Here is an 18,550-nt window from a genome sequence, read left to right as displayed (position 1 = left end):
ATCACGAGCTTGTGGGGTTTACTTCATCTGTATTGCATCCAGGTGCCATGCTACATGTACTTTTATGCTAAGAAGGATTTCTTTTTTTCTGTACAGGCTTCGGCAGAAAGACACGCGAGTGCCCAAATCAGAATCAATATGATTTATTGCTATAGGGAAGCAGTGTGCTGCAGCACTTGTATGTGAGATGGATGAGGCAGGCTGTGCGTCTCCTCTAACACACGTATAGCTGCTTTGTATGGCTGCACTTGTCCCGTCCAAGAAAAGGCTTCCAGGAGCACAGACCCACTGCCTCTGTTGAGGGAAGAGTGGTACAAAGTAAGAGGAAAGTCACTTGGGCTAAACTTACCTCCATGGTGACACAGATTTTTGAAAACGCGTTTGGGCTTATCCACACTTAATAAGAGAGCACTGGGAAGGTCGGACTCCTTTGTGGAAGTCCAGTGGACTGTATGCTGGGCTCCCAGAATCGCTGTTTTGTTCTGTCATTTCATTAAGGATCATTGCACCTGCTACTAATTGCAATGTAGGTTATTAATAATGAAAGAGTTTTCAAAATCTAATTTATTTCTCATGTTTCTGTCTGTTCAAACAATGGCTGTAGATTAATCAGGTTGCTGAATCAATTTGTGAGCTATTTATTCTCTTCACTTACTGTTTTACAAAGCTTGTTTTCTGTTTAAATGTTCCTTCTTTGTGTATTGATCCATGTGTGGTTAAAAATAAGAAAACTGAGTTGTTCGTAGGCGGATTTCAGTTGACTTTACCTTCAGGGTCTGGCTTCTTTTTATTTACAAACACAGTAAGTGGTGTGCAGAGGTAGAAGATGACATAGTTTGTGCCCTCGAGAAAGAGTAGAAACAAACCATGCAAGCACTTGAGTTTCTGAGACGTGAGGTACAAGAAAAATGAAGCTGGTGATTGGTACATAGCTTACTGCGCCCACCCGTATTTGATTGTTGGATTAAATATGTAGCTTTGTGTGATACTTGCAAACAAGGATTTTTAGGAGTGATCGGGATTACTTGAGCGGTTCTCCAGTGTGCTGCAGTGGCTGCATGCAAGACCTGGCAGGGCAGTGTTCTTTGTTTAAAACAACTTTAAAATCCCTTTCGGACAGGATTGGTTTATACCTACTACTGTTAGTAGTAACAGCTAAGAATAATTGAACGTCAGAAAATAAGCAAGATTTTTCTCTCTATATATATATATCCCCACCCCACCCCCTGCCCCGGTGTTGTTTACTTCTGGCATTTGACAGCAGCTTGTGTCTTCTCAGTTGCAGTGTTTTCCCTGTACCATCAGGCAGGCTGTTTCCCTGTTGTTTATGTGGGTATTTCACACCACATCAAGAGGACAAATGTTTAAAAATGGGGAAATGCTATTTTTTTATTCCACAAACCTTCCCCACCGAAGAAGTGAAGTCTGGGGCAAGTACAGTAACTGTTGCTGCATTTAATTTATTAAAAATGCATTTAATTCATTAAAAAGAAATGAAACAAACTGCAAGTTGATGGTGTCAGTTCTGTAAGCCGGTGCAAATAACTTGATGTGCTAATGTTGTATGGCAACTGCTAATGACTAAATAATGTTTCCATCTCTTTTAGGATCAGCCTCACACACAAGTTGCCCAGTATCGCCAGGATCACTCTCTGATTATGAGATCTATTGTCCATATGACTGACGCTGCTCATTCGGGAATGCTGCCTCCCTCTCAGCTAACCACCATTAACCAGTCTCAGCTAAGTGCGCAGCTGGGGCTAAATTTAGGAGGCACTAATTTGCCACACACTTCTCCCTCCCCTCCTGCAAGTAAATCAGCCACTCCTTCCCCATCCAGCTCTATAAATGAAGAAGATGCAGATGAATCGAATAGAGTAAGTCATTCCATGTGCTGCAGTGAGTAAGCTTTACATGTCTATGTGCGATGTTTTCAGAAGTGTGGTGGTAGCATCTCAGCTGCCGTGGGGTCATATAAAATACAAATGTTACAGTATAGTGGAAAGTGATTCATTTGCTGTGTAGCTGCTTTACTGAAGAAGTTTCCATAATACCTCTATACTAATAAACTTAAGAATACACATATATATTTGGTCTAGTACACTCATAATTCATTTCAGATTTTATAGATACGGTGAATCTCTTTACTTGACAACTTTGGACAGTTTTGTCATTTGGGTATTCTCTGGAGTCATATAAAACATAGATGCATTTAGAGAGAAATAAAATAAGCTTTCTTCTGAATGAAAACTTAGTTAATTTACATTTTGCTTTCAATAAATCTGTTATAAAAGGAAAATTTTATCAACAAAGCACGAATATTATTATAGCAGTATATTTAAGGGGCCTAATTTAGACCGTTCCATGAAAGGTTTTCTCATTAAGGTAATGGAAATTGTGCATATGGAAAGATCAGGGTACAGGAGCCTCAAAATATCAAAGTATGATGACTATCATAGGGGTGCATTTAGAGCCACTTTACCCCCTTGTTGCAGTGACCTGTGCGTAGCTCAATGAAAGAAGGTGCAGGACACATGGCACACATGGTGACAAGTCACCTGCGGTCCTGGCGTGCTGCTCTGGGGGTTCCCCATCCCAGAGGCAGGAGTGGGGCATGGGGCAGGGCTGGTGCCTGGCACCACAGAGCCTCCAGCCGCGGGCACCCGGCCCTGCCCTGGGAGCGGCGGAGTGGGGCGGTGGGCACGGTGGGCGCTTGCTGCGGGTGGATAGAAGCTGCAGAGCTGGTAATGCTTTTTGCCTGAAAGGTGGGCTTGTTAACCCCCTGACCCATGTCGAAGTTGACCATCATATCTGGGAATCAGGAAATGCCTCCGAGCTCTTGTCTTTTGAGTCAACACTGCTGAAATTACATCTTAATGGAAAAACATAGATTGCCTATTCAAAATATGCTATAGATTAAATCTTAATTTTTTAAAATACAAATTGGCATTGGGGTGTACTTTTTCAGGTCAGGCTCATAGGATTTGACTCTCCGAGCCACGGTTACAATGAGTAGTACCTATTCATGCATTTAGTTCTGGTAGATCCGACGAGATTAGGCTGAGACTAAGTACTAGCAGGTAGGAGAAAGGCTTGCACAACAGGACTCTCCAGAATATTGCCTACCCAGTAGCTTTATCCATATATTATTAACCCAGACTGTCAATAACTTTTTGGAATTAATCTGACTTTTTTTCATGCTTATATTGACTGTTCTTGTTATTACTGTTTCTTAGGCTACTGGAGAAAAAAGAGCCGCCCCAGATTCTGGCAAGAAGCCCAAGACTCCAAAGAAGAAGAAAAAGAAAGATCCCAATGAGCCACAAAAGCCAGTGTCAGCGTACGCCCTTTTCTTCAGGGATACACAAGCTGCGATTAAAGGGCAGAACCCAAATGCTACGTTCGGAGATGTTTCAAAAATAGTGGCATCTATGTGGGACAGTTTAGGAGAAGAACAGAAACAGGTAAAAAATTGATCGCGGGTTGTCTCACAAGAGGTGACATCGTAATCCTTGTAAAAAATTCCTCCTGCCTCTGCTCTGAGTGGACCATGACACTTTCTGGTGTAGGCTCGATAGAGCTCCACTGATTTTTAAGCTTGCTGAAGACCCGGCATCTAAAAAATCATTTTGTTATAGGAGCCAGTAGGTAGCTAAATGGCTGTGTTTGTCTTTAAATTTTAAAGGGCAGTTTGTAAAAAAGCACAGGTGATACTGTCCTAGAGTCCTGTTAAGACCATCTTTTGATGATTCCTATTTCAAAGCTCTTGTTTCCTATTAATCAGAAGTTAGAAGAGAAAAGGGGAAGGTACGGCACGTTTACCATTTTCCTTTGATCTGCCTTATGAATTTGTTACAAAGCGTGTTGATTTCCAACCTTTGAAGCCAATCCTCTGTGCCTCATTACAATGTTGTGTGTGAAATGTTATCTCCAACTCAAACTGGGTACAGAGTGATGAGTTTTGTTCTTCCTTGAGGGTTATTCTTCTTTCTATACACATGTAACTCCAACACATGGATTGAAGGGGGAAAAGAAATAAAAAAAAATATCCTTTGAGGCTGTTTGCCTGTTGATACGCAGCGCAGCTCCCAGTAAGCTGCTTAGTTGTTCATGAAACAGATTTGGAAACATTTAATCTGATCTAATAGACGGTGGTGGACATGTTTTAAAGGTGAACTTTAAATTTACTGATGATGAAAAATGCTGATTAATACATTTCTGCCTAGCTGTTCTTGTTTAACTCCATGGGGTTCTTTCATACTGTCTTTGGGGAAAGTGAATTGTCCAAGCTCTAGGAAGCACTTTTTCTAAAGGTATAAAGATATTTTTTTTTAATGCATAGTTCTAATATTTCTTTAAAAAGCAATATTGCATAAGCACTTTTTGCTATTTATGCTGCTGCAGATACCTTTTCAGCATCTGAAATACTTAGTGTTCTAATACCCCTGTTACTTACAGTCATTAAAATATATTTTCCTGGAGAGGTAAAGAATGCATAGGTAGTCTGCTCTAGCAAGTTTCTTATTCACGATAAATCAACACAAATTGTGGTGCAAGTCCAGCAAGTAGACCTGAAAGTCTGTAACCACCTGCAAGAATATTTAGATCTTTCACGGAAGAAAAAGCACATCTAAGAGTAGTGTGTTTTCAGGTTTCTTGGTCTGTGTTTTTTATTTCTTTGCAAGTGATTTTGACAACATTCTGGCAAAAAGGTCTTAATAATTGAAGCTGGTGAAATTATGGTCTTTTTTAATAGGTGTATAAAAGAAAAACTGAAGCTGCCAAAAAAGAATACCTAAAGGCACTTGCTGCCTATAGAGCAAGCCTTGTTTCTAAGGTAAGCCTAATAATGCCTTCAGTGTAATGCAAGTTCACTTTCGGCAATGGTGTTTACATTGTTTAAATTTCGGGGGGAGGTGTTACTCAAAATAAAAGTAGAATCCTAGGATTTCTGTGATATGGCTGTAGAAGATGTGCTGCTGCTTGAACAACCCTGCTTAGTCTCTGCAAAGAAAATTTCATCTCTCTAATAGTACAGTTATGATTACCAAACGATAACTTGGTAAACGTGCATCTTCCTGTATCTATGGAGGCAAAATAACACACTTAGCTACAAAAGTGAAATTTAGTCATGCAGGATGTACTGCCCTTTTGCCATTAACATTTGCAAGCTATTCACAGAGTTTTGTTTTTCTTCAAATGCTTCTTCTCGAAAGACAGACTTGCTTTGCGTGGAGCTGGAGAGCAGTTATTGTCTGACAAAGCTTAAGCATTTCTTGCAGGTGAGGGGGAAAAACCCCCACGTGGTGGCTCTGAATTTGGAGAGTACTTACAAATGGACTAGCTGGCAGTGAGCCACATGAGTATTTTAACAGACCTCGAGTTAAAATAAAACTTGTGAAGAAAACAAAGCTCTGCTGTCTTATTTGAGAATTTACCTTCTTAACTGGCAGTGCTACACTGGTTGTAGACCTGTTGCATTTGAATACTACAGATGGAAATAAGCTTATAGGCATCTAAGATATGGGTAAAAATTAATTGAGGTAGTTATTTCTCTAATAACATTTCATAAAGATCCATTACAAAAATATCTTTGATCTCAAGAAAGCAACAGAAGAAGGTGATGTTATCTAACTCCTGAGAGTATTTGTTTTTATGTACAACTGCAGAGCATTAGTAAATCACACAGATATTTTTGTATTTTAATTAATGATTAAAAATACAACAGCCAAAATTACACACATGCATTCTTGGAAGCTGGAAGATTTCTTCTTCTATGGAGAAGCTGCATGTTTTCTCTTGTCTGTAGGACTTAGATAATATTCTCAAAGCCTTTAGTATCAGTGCTATGTTCAATGACAGCTAGAACTGACAAATTCCATTCCCTCAAAGGTGTTTAGAATTCCAAGTTTCCTTTTCAAAAACATCAGAAATCATGTTTTCTCCCCAAATCTTTGGGGCCTGGACAGCCGAGTACCTTGTGGGAAATCACACTCCTAACTCCAGTATCCACCTCATCTCCTCTAACTTAAGACATCCTTGCTGTAGCTTTTTCACCTGAGGTAGCTGCTGAGAGTAGGGGTGGAGTAGGCACTTCTGCAGCACAATTCAACACGTTCTAAGGTAAATGTCTAAAACATGTAAGCTAATTGTGCTGGAAGAGACTTTTTCTCTCCGTTGTCTTTATATTGGTGTTCTAAGCAACTGTTCTGTGTGTTGTGTACAATACAGATGTGTAAAACTATGAAAGAATCCTACCTTTGAGGGTTAATTATATCTCATTTAAGCATACATAACATTTTAAGATATACTGGCTAAAACTATGCCTTCAAAGGCACCAGAGCACCTCATTTATTGCCACAGGTCTCTCTGGACTGTGGTTTTCCCACAGGTGTGTCTCATCGGCGAGCTCCAGGGCACTGGAAGCAGGCAGGATTCCCTAAGCAGTCACCCCTCTGGTGCCGCTGTGCCCCTTCCAGGGGACTCAGCTGGGTGCCTTGGCAGTGTTCTCTTGGATGTCTGTCTAAGGTACCTTGGTTCAATACCTTGGATGCGAAGAACGGCAACACCCAAATTAAAAAAGTTTGAGAAGTTTTGTTGTTTGCACGCTCCTCTTACGTCATGGTAACTGGCATGGGGGGAAATGCTTCTGCTCAGATTGGTCTCCTAAAGAACAGGCTTCTTTCGAAAACATATAAATATAGAAGGTGTTGAGCCCTTTTTAGCTCTTTTAGCCACAGAATGTGTGTGACATCTGTGACTTTCTGGTGTTGAACGAGGGCACGAGTTAGGTTTTTTGTCCAGGTAAGAACTGGAGGTACCGTGTACACAGCCAGAAGAAGAGGTGGTATAGTGCATCAGTGGATCAGTGATCTTTTTCAGACTGCCGATTGATCTTTTCTGATAGAAAACAAAAGATAACAAAGTCTCCCTGAGTAGCTGTGACTTTCATTTCCATGTAAACAGTAACAATGTGTTTTTTTTCTGTTGAAAGACAATTAATTTCTTTTCCAAACACAGGCTGCTGCAGAGTCTGCTGAGGCCCAGACAATTCGTTCTGTTCAGCAAACATTGGCATCCACAAATTTGTCTTCCTCCCTCATTCTGAATACTTCTCTTTCTCAACACGCAACAGTATCGGCATCTCCTCAAACTCTTCAACAGTCCCTTCCTAGAGCGATTGCTCCAAAACCTTTAACCATGAGACTGCCAATGAATCAGATTGTAGCTTCTGTTACCGTTGCACCGAACATGCCAACAAACATTGCAGCTCCGTTGATAAGCTCGATGGGAACAAACATGGTGGCAACGCCGTCTCCATCTCAAGTCAGTCCCTCAATGCAAAGCCAGCAGCACCAGATACAGCAGCTGCAGCAGCAACAGATGCAGCAGATGCAACAGCAGCAACTACATCAGCATCAAATGCATCAGCAAATACAGCAACAGATGCAACAGCAGCATTTTCAGCACCACATGCAACAGCATTTGCAGCAGCAGCAGCATCTCCAGCAGCAAATTAATCAACAGCAAATGCAACAGCAACTGCAGCATATACAGCTTCAGCAAATGCAGCAGCAGCAAATGCAGCATATGCAACACCAGTCACAGCCTTCTCCTCAGCAGCATTCTCCAGTAGCCTCTCAGATCACTTCTCCCATCCCTGCCATTGGGAGCCCTCAGCCAGCACCTCAGCAGCACCAGTCACAAATACAGTCTCAGACACAGACTCAAGTACTATCGCAGGTCAGTATTTTCTGAAGATAAATGATCTTGCAACATGGCTTTGTGTTGATGGAGGGGGTAGGGGTAAACCATATTTGGCTGAAAACTGTAAATTGTTGATGGTAGTTATGCAGGGATGCATAACAGATCAAACGATCCTCTAAAGTGTCTATTAGATAGGCAATAAAGAACTACAATGTAGCTGTGTATCATCTTTTAGCTGACTATAAATCATTTGGTTTAAAAAAAAAAAAAAAAAAAAGCTGTGCTCTTTTTCATGTGATGCCTTTTTAATTTATTTAAGCTTTACCTACAATATGTGAATCAAATGGCCTAATAAATACCTGGACCTTATGACTGCAAAATGGCCTTTCAGAGTTACACAATATAACCCTTCTTTCTCTAAAAGTGAATAGTGCACTTCAAGGCAGTATGAACTCATGAAGCCCTTAAAGCACAGTTGTAACTACCTGTAAAATGATGATTGGATTTCATACAATCATACTTGTATGACGTGAGTTAGTTGATGGCATTTTTTGTCATGAAAAAATAGAGTAAAACAGATTTTTGCCAAAGCTCTTAATTTTTTTTTCTCTCCTAAATGTCTTCAGAGAAACAAATGCAAGTAACTGAACTTCAATGTTTGACCCAACCTTTCACTTCATTTCTCCAAATAAACCTACCATAGTTTGTAAGAAAATATATATTGACATTTACCCTCTTATGTTAATTCCAATTACAGAACAAATGTGAATATTATATTCTGTGTCGAAGTGATGAGTTTCAGATTTAATACACTGTATTTTTAAAAGGGAAATGCACTTAAATAAAACTGTTATTACGGAAAGCTGAGATGAAAAATACAAGAGTTTTTAATACGCTCTAAAACCAGTAGAATATTTAAATGAAACTCCACAACTGAATAATCAATGTAAATATTTTCTTTAAAAGTTGTAAGTTTTCATATCATGTGTTGTAAAGTTTTCATAAATGAGGCTTTAATGTAAACACTGGTAACATGAATTATTAATTGCTACATTGCTTATTGTGTTTTTATGCTGTTTTATACTTTTTTATGAGTTATGATAGCAGCAATTAAGTTGTTTGTATTTTGCTTATCTAAAATAAATGCTTTTATCTTGCTATAGAATAAACACATTTCAGTAAAACTGATGAGCCACCAGTCTTTGGTAGAAAAACCAGAAATGTCTCCTTAATGCAAACCCTTGCTTGGAAAAGTTCCTTAACTTTTTGGATTTTCATCAAACGTGCTGGGTAAACAGGTACCGTTCGGAACCGAGAGTGTGATCGGCTCTGGGATCCATCAAGACATGGTGCTGAAGAGTCGCGTGCAACTTCTCTGAGTTTTCTGTGGCTTCCGAGGGGGGAAGCAGGTGCTGAGTGACGGTGTGTTCCTGGTACCCTGTGCTGCATTTAGCTGCAGGAGCAGAAGAGCCAACCTGTCCCGCAGCGGTAGTGCTCAGAGATGCAAGTAAGCACAAATGACTGTGGTTTTCTTTGTATCCCTAAGCTTCGGATGTACAGGCAGCTACTGCCATGGGCTTCCCGTCTGTAAGGCCCCAGCTCTGGCTCGGGCTGGTCCTGAGGTTCTGGCTCACTTTTATTTTGTCATAAAAGTAGGACATGGTAGAGAGGGGATGGAGAGGGCACGTATTTTATATGAAGGATCTGGAAACATTCGCGTCCAATGTGCCGTCAGGTTATTAGTGCTGTTGATGTATTTTTACTCTGGACAGAGAGGAGAAATCCTTTATTTTCTTCTTTCTATTCATGCAATATCTGTGCTGTGAGTGAGTCTGACCACTATCCCCAGTTGTCTGGCATGATTAATTACAGCATCTGTCCTGTCAGAAGCTATAATGAAGAGGTCTTGATAAAAATTGCAAATTACCACTGGCAACAATCTTAAACTGCTTATGATAAAATGAAAATTAAAAACAGCAAGTGTCAAACCTGAGCAGAATCCTAATCCTGTTTGAGGCGATGTCCGTGGCTACCACGCTTAGACCACAACCCAAAAATAATGGAATATAGATCCCAAAAAAGTTGCAGCCAGACTGGAGAGAAGAGGTGCTACACTGTGTGAGTTTATTAATAATGAATTCAGCTTTCAATATTTCATCGTCCTCAGGTACTCTGTTTATTATGTACAAATATTGAACAGCAAGAGATTCTAATTATAAATTTATAGTTTTCTTGGAGCAGAAAAAAAAATTATGTACGAATTGAAGCTTTTCATAATAGGTGTTGGTTGACGGCTACCCGTGCTCCTAATAGCCTTAGTATGATATCTAATAATGTCTGGGACAGAGGATGTTTATTCCAAGTGTGAGGAAGCCTCCCTGCATCAGAGATGGCGTGGCAAAGGCTGGCGGAGAGAGATTCGCGTGTGTGTCGGTTTTAGCCAATGTTACATAACAAAGGGAACCATTTTATAGTCGTTTTGAAACCTTTAGACAAATGTCTTCAGAAATAATTGCTAAACTGCATGTGACAGTAATTGTGTATTAGTTCTATAATTGTCATTTTGAAGACCTATGAAGTATCGTTGGAAAAATGTCACTAGTGATAAGAGTTAATTACAACTGAAGTCTGTTTTCAACTATTTGCAGCGAGAAGCAGGTGTTATTACACTCATTAAATGGTTTCATAAATCCTGGGTTTTATCACATTTGATTAAGAGCTGCTGAACTACTGATGTTCAATTCCAGGAAAAATAGTTTTAATTACTGCTGCTAAAAGAAATTAATCATCAAGCGGGACTGTACATTTTAAATATCAAAATTTGAATCTTGAAAAACTGGAGCGTCTCCCTGCTTGCCTCAAAATTATATTTTACATTACCCACGACAGCATATTGCAGAACATCTTGTGTTTCAAACTGTGCAAGTTGGCGTTCGTATTCCCTCAGTCTAAGTGAATAACTTTGCTATCATAGGTCATAAATAAAACTGTTAATTTAAATCGCTTAATATGCAATTTATACAGGAAGAATGCAGTAGCCGTCTGATTCCAGCGTCGTGCACAGTTTAAAGAATGTTTTCCTTCATATCATTTACAAGCACTTAACTGCTCCCTTCTTTTCCCAAGGTTTCAGATGCTTTATCACCCCGGTTAACCACATTCTACTTTCACATTAACCCAGGTTGACACATGATGAAAGAACATAAGGAGGTTTAATTTTTAGCTGACACAGGGTCATTAGTTACTAACTTGGAGAACAAAGCCTTTAAATACCTCTATGCAACATAATCTCAATTTTATATTATCACCTGACCATTGTGGTTTGCAGGACAGATGGATTAAATATCTCAAGTTTAACCAGAAGTCTTGCGGTGACTCTTTTCAGTGGGGATTGGCTGTTTGAATGGTTCCTTTTCCATTTCTCACTTCATGGAGTATTTTGCAGCACTGGACTTCATTCTAACCTTTCCCTCCCCCCTTTGTTTGGCTTTTGTTTTGCAACAGCTGTTATTATCGTTTTTGGTCAGCTGTGATTGCTGGAGGCAAAATAGGACCAGATGGTGTTTTGCTATGCATGAATGGCAAGTTAGAGGAGTTTAGATTGAATAGGCCAAGTTTGAATGGTGTCTATGCACCACCTGCCCTCTTCAGCAGCAGCATACACATCATAGGAGCATGATCTGTCTCAGACCTACTAGAATTGGATGGGAATGGAGAGAGCCTCGTTGGATTTTCTCCATATTTATTGATCTTCCATGCACTAACAGCATAATGCAGTACACAGTCAATTTGAGTTAATTGGATATGACACAGCATGTACGTGTAATCTATCACTGTAGTCTCCTGGTACACTTTAGGTTTTGCTGCCACAAGAACACGCAGTATTAGCCTGCGTTAATAGGCTAAGTGGATGGAAGGAAAACAGGATCATTGTAGGGCTTGATTTAACAAAATATACTGTAGTTTTAAAATGATACCCTGGCAACTGCCAGAGATGCAGTTAAATATGAACGTTTCGGATTTGATAGACTGGACTGAGTGTTTTGGCACGGAACAAAATATACCTCATTCCCTACTTTTCTGAGAGGCTTGCCAGTAAAATTTAAATGAGCAGTTGACTAAAAGTAGGGAGCAGCGTCAGTAGGGATGAGTCGGTGCTGCTCCAAAAGGGGCACGTGTTTATGTGGAGGAATCTGTGTCTTTCTGATTACTGGCCCCTAAACCACAAGCATTAAAATTAGGTGTCCGGATTGGGTTTAGAGTAGCAAAGGGCTCCTTTGGTACCCGAAATCTGGTCACAGAGGCAGAATTCAAAAGTTGCAGAAATTTAAGATCTGTTGTATCCTCGGTTAAGGTTGACTGAAAGACATTGGGTGTGCAAGACTTGTGTCTAGACGTTACGGAATAAAGTGCATATGTTACAAATAACAATTAAAGTATGTAACAATAACATATAGCACATAAATTACTTGAACTGTTGCAGCAATTGGGTGTTTAAAAGCCTACTTACGTATGGAACTGGGGGTTGTGATCATGCTCTGCCTAAGTTGGCAGGAGCTGCTCACTCGGTGTCTTTGTCTGCGGTGTCAGGTAGCTGAGTGAGCTACTTTATTATGAAAATTGCATTCAACTGAAAAAATGCTAAATATTTTCAAGTGCCTGTGGGAAAAGCTAGGTTTGTATTAAAGGATTTGGTTCTTAAAGTCACCAAGAAGTTAATGCTTCTCAGGTGCATCTTAGGGAGAGAATTTTTGATTATAATACTAAAATCTTTCAGAAGAGAATGTATGGCTTTGAATGAGCTGTTCTGACACTTCAATGGGCTACGCTGGAGATTTATCGTGTACTCTGTTTACCGTGGTTAAAAAGTAGAAGTGATATTTTAAATAGTGGATTTTGTCCAAGTTCTTGGAGCGTTAACATCTTCAGCCCTTACACAAACCAAAGGAGCACAGAGTTTTCTTACAAGGTTTGAAATGAAATTCATTTTAATCCTTTTGGTAAAAAAATAATGAACGGATAATTGTACTTGATGTGGTGTAGGTATATGGGCACTTCCTACAGGTATCATTTATTCTCTTTCCTCTGAAAATATCTTCATTGACATAGCCACCTTTGGTCTGTTATTTTCTCCAAACTGGAGTTGTTGCGTTACTTTAACTCTGCTGCTCTAATTGAAACAGAAAGGCTTTGATCCAGCAAATCACTTAAAATGAGTGGATAATTCATGTATATAAGTAGTAATTTCATTAAAGCGACTACTCATATGCTCCGTTACACAGTTGCTTGAGTGCTTTCATAGATCAGGGGTCTAATTATAAAACGTTGTATTTGTTTTCCAAACAATTCCAAGTACCGATAATAAGAATAATCAGAACCTAAAAGTAACGTAACCTGACTTAACACTTTCTGCATTTTCCTTTATTAAATTCTCTGCTAAACCGGTCACAGGTCTGATTTTCAAGTACAGGTATCTAACCTTTGTGCTGGTTCAGTGACTGTGTATCATCATAAATGTGTAAAGAATTAACTACCTCTCTGGTGGTTTGTACACTCAGTTGTTTAGCTGGGGTTGTGCTGCGCGCAGGTCGGGAAGCCTGCACCTGGATCAGCAGCCACAGCTCCTGGCTGAGCAGATGCCTTGACCAAATATTTGTATTTACAAAACAGAGAAATAAATGCAGGCAAACAAAGCACCATTAGACCTGCTGGCAATATTTGTGGAACCTAAAGGCTCTAGTTACTGCTGGCAGGTTTGGTTGGTGCTGTGTCCCATAGCGTACTGATAACAAACACATACATTGCAGTAGCATAAAATACGTAAATGATAAATCCCACGTGTTAGGCTTTTTGCACTGGTGGTTATAGGTGCTGAATTTTGGAGGTTTTGGTGTTCCATGAATCATAAGACTTGACCATACAGCATGGATACTGAAAAAATCGTAAGTAGCTGTCCCGTTGCTTAATTTCTCTCCTGTTCCTAATTTTGGAAGTGCTGAATATTCAGTGTCTGAAAATCGGAGCTCACTTTTGAGAATTCTGCCCTATCAGCTGTTGATCAGGGGCTTCTCGCTGCTGCACCAACGTACATGTGTGTAACTAAGCCTAAACCAATGGTAGCGAGCAACCTGCGTGTGTACGTGTTGCAGCCTCACAGGAGAGCAGCCGCCTTCCATGCTCTTTGCACGGGGCAGTGGGCGTTGGGCTATTGACTTCATGCCGTGGGAACCAATGGCCATGGAGCTGCTCCGTGGCATCAACCAAATCATGTTCCCTGTTCCTCCCAGCCTCTCACTTATCTGATTGTCCCTTTCCACATCTCTCGCTGCTTTGCTCATCACAGTAGCAGTCAGGACTGACTTACCCCACGCCAGCTCTTGCACCCAGCTCCTCCCTGCTTACCACCTTTGGAAAGTTCTTCCTGAAGAGCTTGTCCTCTTCCAGACCCCCTTCTTGTTCCTCCTGTTCCTGATGATTAAAAAAAAAATATGAATAAATAGTCTACATGCATGATCATAGAATCATGAAGTTGTGGGATCACAGAACGATTCTATGATTCTAAAACCAAGAAACAGGCCACGTACGTGATTCCTATTTGTTTAAATAAGATGTCCAGATGCGTGCACTTAATTTTATGTGGAAAATGTCTATAATATGTGTAAATAGATATAGATAAATATGTATCTATGAGGTTTGGGGGGGTTGGGGGGTAACATTCTAGGTACTTTGCAGCACAGGCTGCCAGAGGATTTGGTTACTGCTTAGCGTACTGTGGCACTGGCAGAATATAGATGAAGCTAGTGATAACTATCATCCTTGTATAAACAGACTTTCTCCCTTTATAAGATTGTGGCAGATAAATCTGTAAGTGTTTATGTCATTTACAGCAGGTAGTCTATTATGGCAGATCTTGAGCTCCTGGTAGAATACATGTAATTCCAGGCGTCGATTTAGAGATATTTGTGTTTCTATAAGGAACGAGCAGCCTTTCTTTTTTGATTCCTTTATTTATTTATTTTATATCCCAATGCAAATGAAACCCTTATCCCTCGCTTCAGAAGACAGCCAGAGCTTGCTAGCAGGCTTGGACAAATTAAACATCTTTGAACAAAAATAGTATTTAAAATGTAATATTTTGACATTCACTTCTGTTGAAGTCTGCTGAAGCTGTACTTGGCTTTAAATCCAAGGCTGAGTTTGTTCTGATTATTTCTTTCCATTTTCAAAGCTGCTGATCAGCAAAAATTAATTGGTACATGATTCTGCATCTCTTCCAGTTCAGCTGCACAACAGGCAGATCCCGTTGGGAATCTGTTCCAGGCCCAGTGCCCGCAGCACAGCTGATGGACACGGCAGGCACTGGCCATGAGTCCATCAGCGTAGGCTCCATCCTCATCCCATTTCACATCATTTTAGTGCTAAAAGTCAATGCAAGATCTTATGGTTAGTTTCAAAGGGAGCAGGAGTGGCCAGTCGTGGAGCACTGCATCTCCTCGGCCCTGTTGTGATCGGTTGCGCAGCTGCCGCCCCTTCAGCGGGCAGGGGATCACTTCCATGACATTGGGCCAAATTCTCTGCATAAGCAACTCCACTGAGCACTGGACCTATTAAAAATTAAAACAAATTTTGCCGTGTTCTCAGGGCTAAGTAACGGGTCGTGAAGCCAGTAGAAATAATCCCAGTGATTTCAGGGGACTTGGGGCCAGGGCTCAGCTGAAGATGGGCACCAAACCGCAGCCATTATGAGCGTGCTTCTGAGTTTTTTCAGATCATGTAGCTATAATTCTTGCATAAAGAGAATTCAAAAGAAAGGGAGGAACAGCAGTTCTCCTCCTGAACTGAGAAAATGAACACTGTTGGGGGTGTGTTGGTATCACAGCAAAGTGTTTCTACCCGGCCTCAATGCTTTGGCACGTAAACAACTTCCACTGTGATCTGCAAAGTGACTCTGCAGAGCATCTGGGAAAATATTTGTGATTTAAATGCATTAAGCAAAATGATAATGTTATTTGACTTTGGTTAATCAATAACAGAGGAGAAACGTAACACTTTAGTTTGATTAACCTTCTGCCATACACTACAAAGTCAAGGAAATCAAAAATACTTTGTTCTTTTTCCTCATTTGCATAAATTATAGTGGGGGTTCATATCTGGGAGTGTGAGGCTTTTTCCCTTATCTTTATCTGTATATTTTATCTGAAGTTTGTTTGTTGCTTTAGAACAACGTATTTGTCCACTGTAGACAAAAGCACTTTATTCAGTTCCTTACTTGAGGTCAAATTCTCTTGAGGAGAACAAGTGTGGGTTGTGTAGCTGTCAAAAGAGGGTTTAGTGCTTGACCCTAAGAAGCATTCAAAGCCCAGATCTCTCTCTTTTTTTTTTTTCTTTTTTTTTTTTTTTTTTATTGCTTTTCATTTTCATTGTTTGTACTTTATACTTAAGAAGGGGCCTCTGCAGAGGGAAAAGCCCCTGCTTTGGTATTCACGACTGGCAGCCTTCTACTGAAACACCTCAAAAGCTTTTCAGGGCAAGAATTTGGAAACCAGGGCTCTGTGTCAGCCCTTGGTGCATAATCGTACCGGCGCGCTGAGGGGCTGGGGCAGGGTGCGGTGGTACACGCGCCGGAGGGAGCCCCGGGAGGGCTGGATGCAGGTGGAGCCAGGGATCCGGCCCACGGGCAGAGATGTGCTGGCAATAAACAGAAAGTACCGGAGGTAGGTGTGCTGGGGTGCAACGAAGCGGGAGTGGCAATCCAAAAGGGTAAGCTGCTGAATCGAGGTAGTTTGGCGGAAGATACAGACAATGGCTGTTTAACTGGATGCTCGTGGAAAAAGTTGATGATACAGCTTTATGTATCTGTGCTCAAACAGAAGTTGTGTCTTACGTTCTCTACAGATGGTGTTTATATAGTGTATACAAACTCAGTGTTAGTCGTAAAAAAAGCCCAAGATTTTGTGTAATTATTCACAATTACTATTGTGTAATTGGAAAGTGTAAGTATTATATTACATTTTATTTTATAGCACTACAGTGCAATTAGGCTTGGTAATAGCTGTTAACAGTATGAGGGGCCTCATTTGTAAAAAAACACAAAATACTTGTAGTATTCCTAACTGCACATGCGTTTTGGCTAACATACAGATGTAGTGAAGGTGGATTTAAAATCCTTTCCGTCCCAGTTGGCAAGACTGTTGGCCTTATCTTTTTTATCTCAGGTAGTAACTCACAGTTTTCCAGGGCCATTCCAAGGGAGCCAGGAGCACAAGAGGACCAAACAAACAAATGGGCTGAGATAACACGAGCCTGAGCGGCGGAGGAAGGTCACCTCTTTGGAGAGTTGCACAATTCTTGTGGGAGCCCATCCGTGGCAGGGCCATGGCTCTCGTGTGGGGTGATCATGGGTGCTGCCAGGGAGGAGGGGGGGGCTGCGCAAGCCCTCCCTTCCACTGGGAGAGGCACATGCTGGGAGTAATCTTAGGAAGAGGAAATAACTAGATATTGTCTCATCTACATGACTTTGGGATAGACTACGTATACTATGTATTCTGGGATAATTTTCAACCTTAAGAAACCCTAACAAGGAGTAGTCGCTGCGCTACTCAGAGCAAAGACTCCGAATAGGTGGTTGTATGGGGAAGCATGGTTTTAATTACACAGATCTCCAGCCAGCACCTGGGAGCCAAGGAAATCCAAGGGTGCATGAGCACTCTGTGTCAGCGTCGTCTGGTGCAGAAAACCAGAAGCGGTTCACGTGGTACTGGCTTGACAGAGAACACAGGCAAATAAAACTTGAATAAGTCAAGAAACTGTACAAGAGAAAAATAAAATAGCTTTCAGGATATTTGAGAGTACCAAAGAATAATAATAAAAAAAAAAATTATGGACTACATGAGTTTTTATGTGCAGCAAAAATTCCTTCAGAATTGTATTTGTTGCTTGTAATATTCAACTGGGAATAACATGACAGGCTTGCAGAGTCCCTGCAGGGCACGGTGCACGTGTAGGCACTATCCAAGTGATGTTCTTGAGGGCAAATGCTACTTTCCATTTGTTACCGCTGGTTCAGTACTCTCATTTTTATGCAGACTTGAGGCCATACCATTAGTTTTTGATGCCTGTTCTCAGCAGCCAGACAGCAACCCAGCCAGGCAACACCGAAGGTGAAGTGACTTTCAGGATCATCATAGGAAGTCCCTGAGAGGGGGGGACGCCTCCCTGCAGAATGGGGCACGTGGGCTGGTGCTGGCCCTGCTGGGGGTGAAGGGCATTCTGCCTGCTGGCTGCATCAGGCGGGGGGTGGAGCAGAGATGCCCCTGCTTTGCAGGTCCCTTCCAAACACTTACCTGGGATGTCATTTCAAGCGCACTCTCCTGCTGATGTAAGGTGCTCCGGCAGGTGCTGCCCGAGCAGGGCATTATAGGAAAGAAAAACCTGTCTGAATTGGAATGCTGTGTCTGCTGTGTGGGTGCTCAAGGATGCCAGTGGCCTGGAGGGGGCTGCTGGTGGCCCTGACGGGGGCTGGCTGCGGAGCACCAGAACAGTGCCAGCTGTGAACTGTGCAGCGGAAAGACAAGAGTGACCGTTGGTGGCTTTTCTTGCCTTCAGTCACCATCGCTAGAGGATCCAGAGCTACAGCCAATACGAATTTATTGGAAAGGACTAGTTCTGCACGCATGCAGAAAACATGTTGTGTCCCCTGTAAAATTAAAAACCTGGGGAGGAGGAGGAGGGATGGGAGCGAGATGATTTCCAGCCTGTAATCATGCACTTCTGAGGGTTTGATGTTTTTCTGTTTCTGTTGCAACGCATTAACTGTTTAAATTGCAGCTATTCTGGGGTCGAG

General features: G+C 41.3%; 1 protein-coding gene across 5 annotated transcripts in view; it reads left to right on the top strand.

The window, feature by feature from the left end:
- Positions 1–18,550, top strand: part of TOX3 (TOX high mobility group box family member 3) — a 489,533-nt gene that overhangs the window by 68,230 nt on the left and 402,753 nt on the right. For 2 of the 5 annotated variants that reach the window (XR_013923633.1, XR_013923634.1), the window contains exons 4-8: positions 1,608–1,877; positions 3,237–3,464; positions 4,757–4,837; positions 7,021–7,743; positions 8,334–16,421. Coding sequence is in view for 3 of the 5 variants with exons in the window: in XM_080364727.1 (XP_080220853.1) it covers positions 1,608–1,877; positions 3,237–3,464; positions 4,757–4,837; positions 7,021–7,743; positions 8,334–8,351 (1,320 nt within the window). In the remaining 2 variants the exon portion in view is untranslated. Of the gene's footprint in view, positions 1–1,607; positions 1,878–3,236; positions 3,465–4,756; positions 4,838–7,020; positions 8,026–8,333 lie in introns of those variants that run through there. The other 3 variants (XM_080364729.1, XM_080364728.1, XM_080364727.1) reach the window with 2 other exon arrangements.

The sequence above is a fragment of the Falco punctatus genome (genome assembly GCF_963210335.1).
Source record: "Falco punctatus genome assembly, chromosome: 14".
In the NCBI taxonomy this organism is placed as follows: Eukaryota; Metazoa; Chordata; class Aves; order Falconiformes; family Falconidae; genus Falco; species Falco punctatus.
Note: the sequence above shows the minus strand (reverse complement) of the source record. Positions and strands in the feature narration are given on the sequence as shown.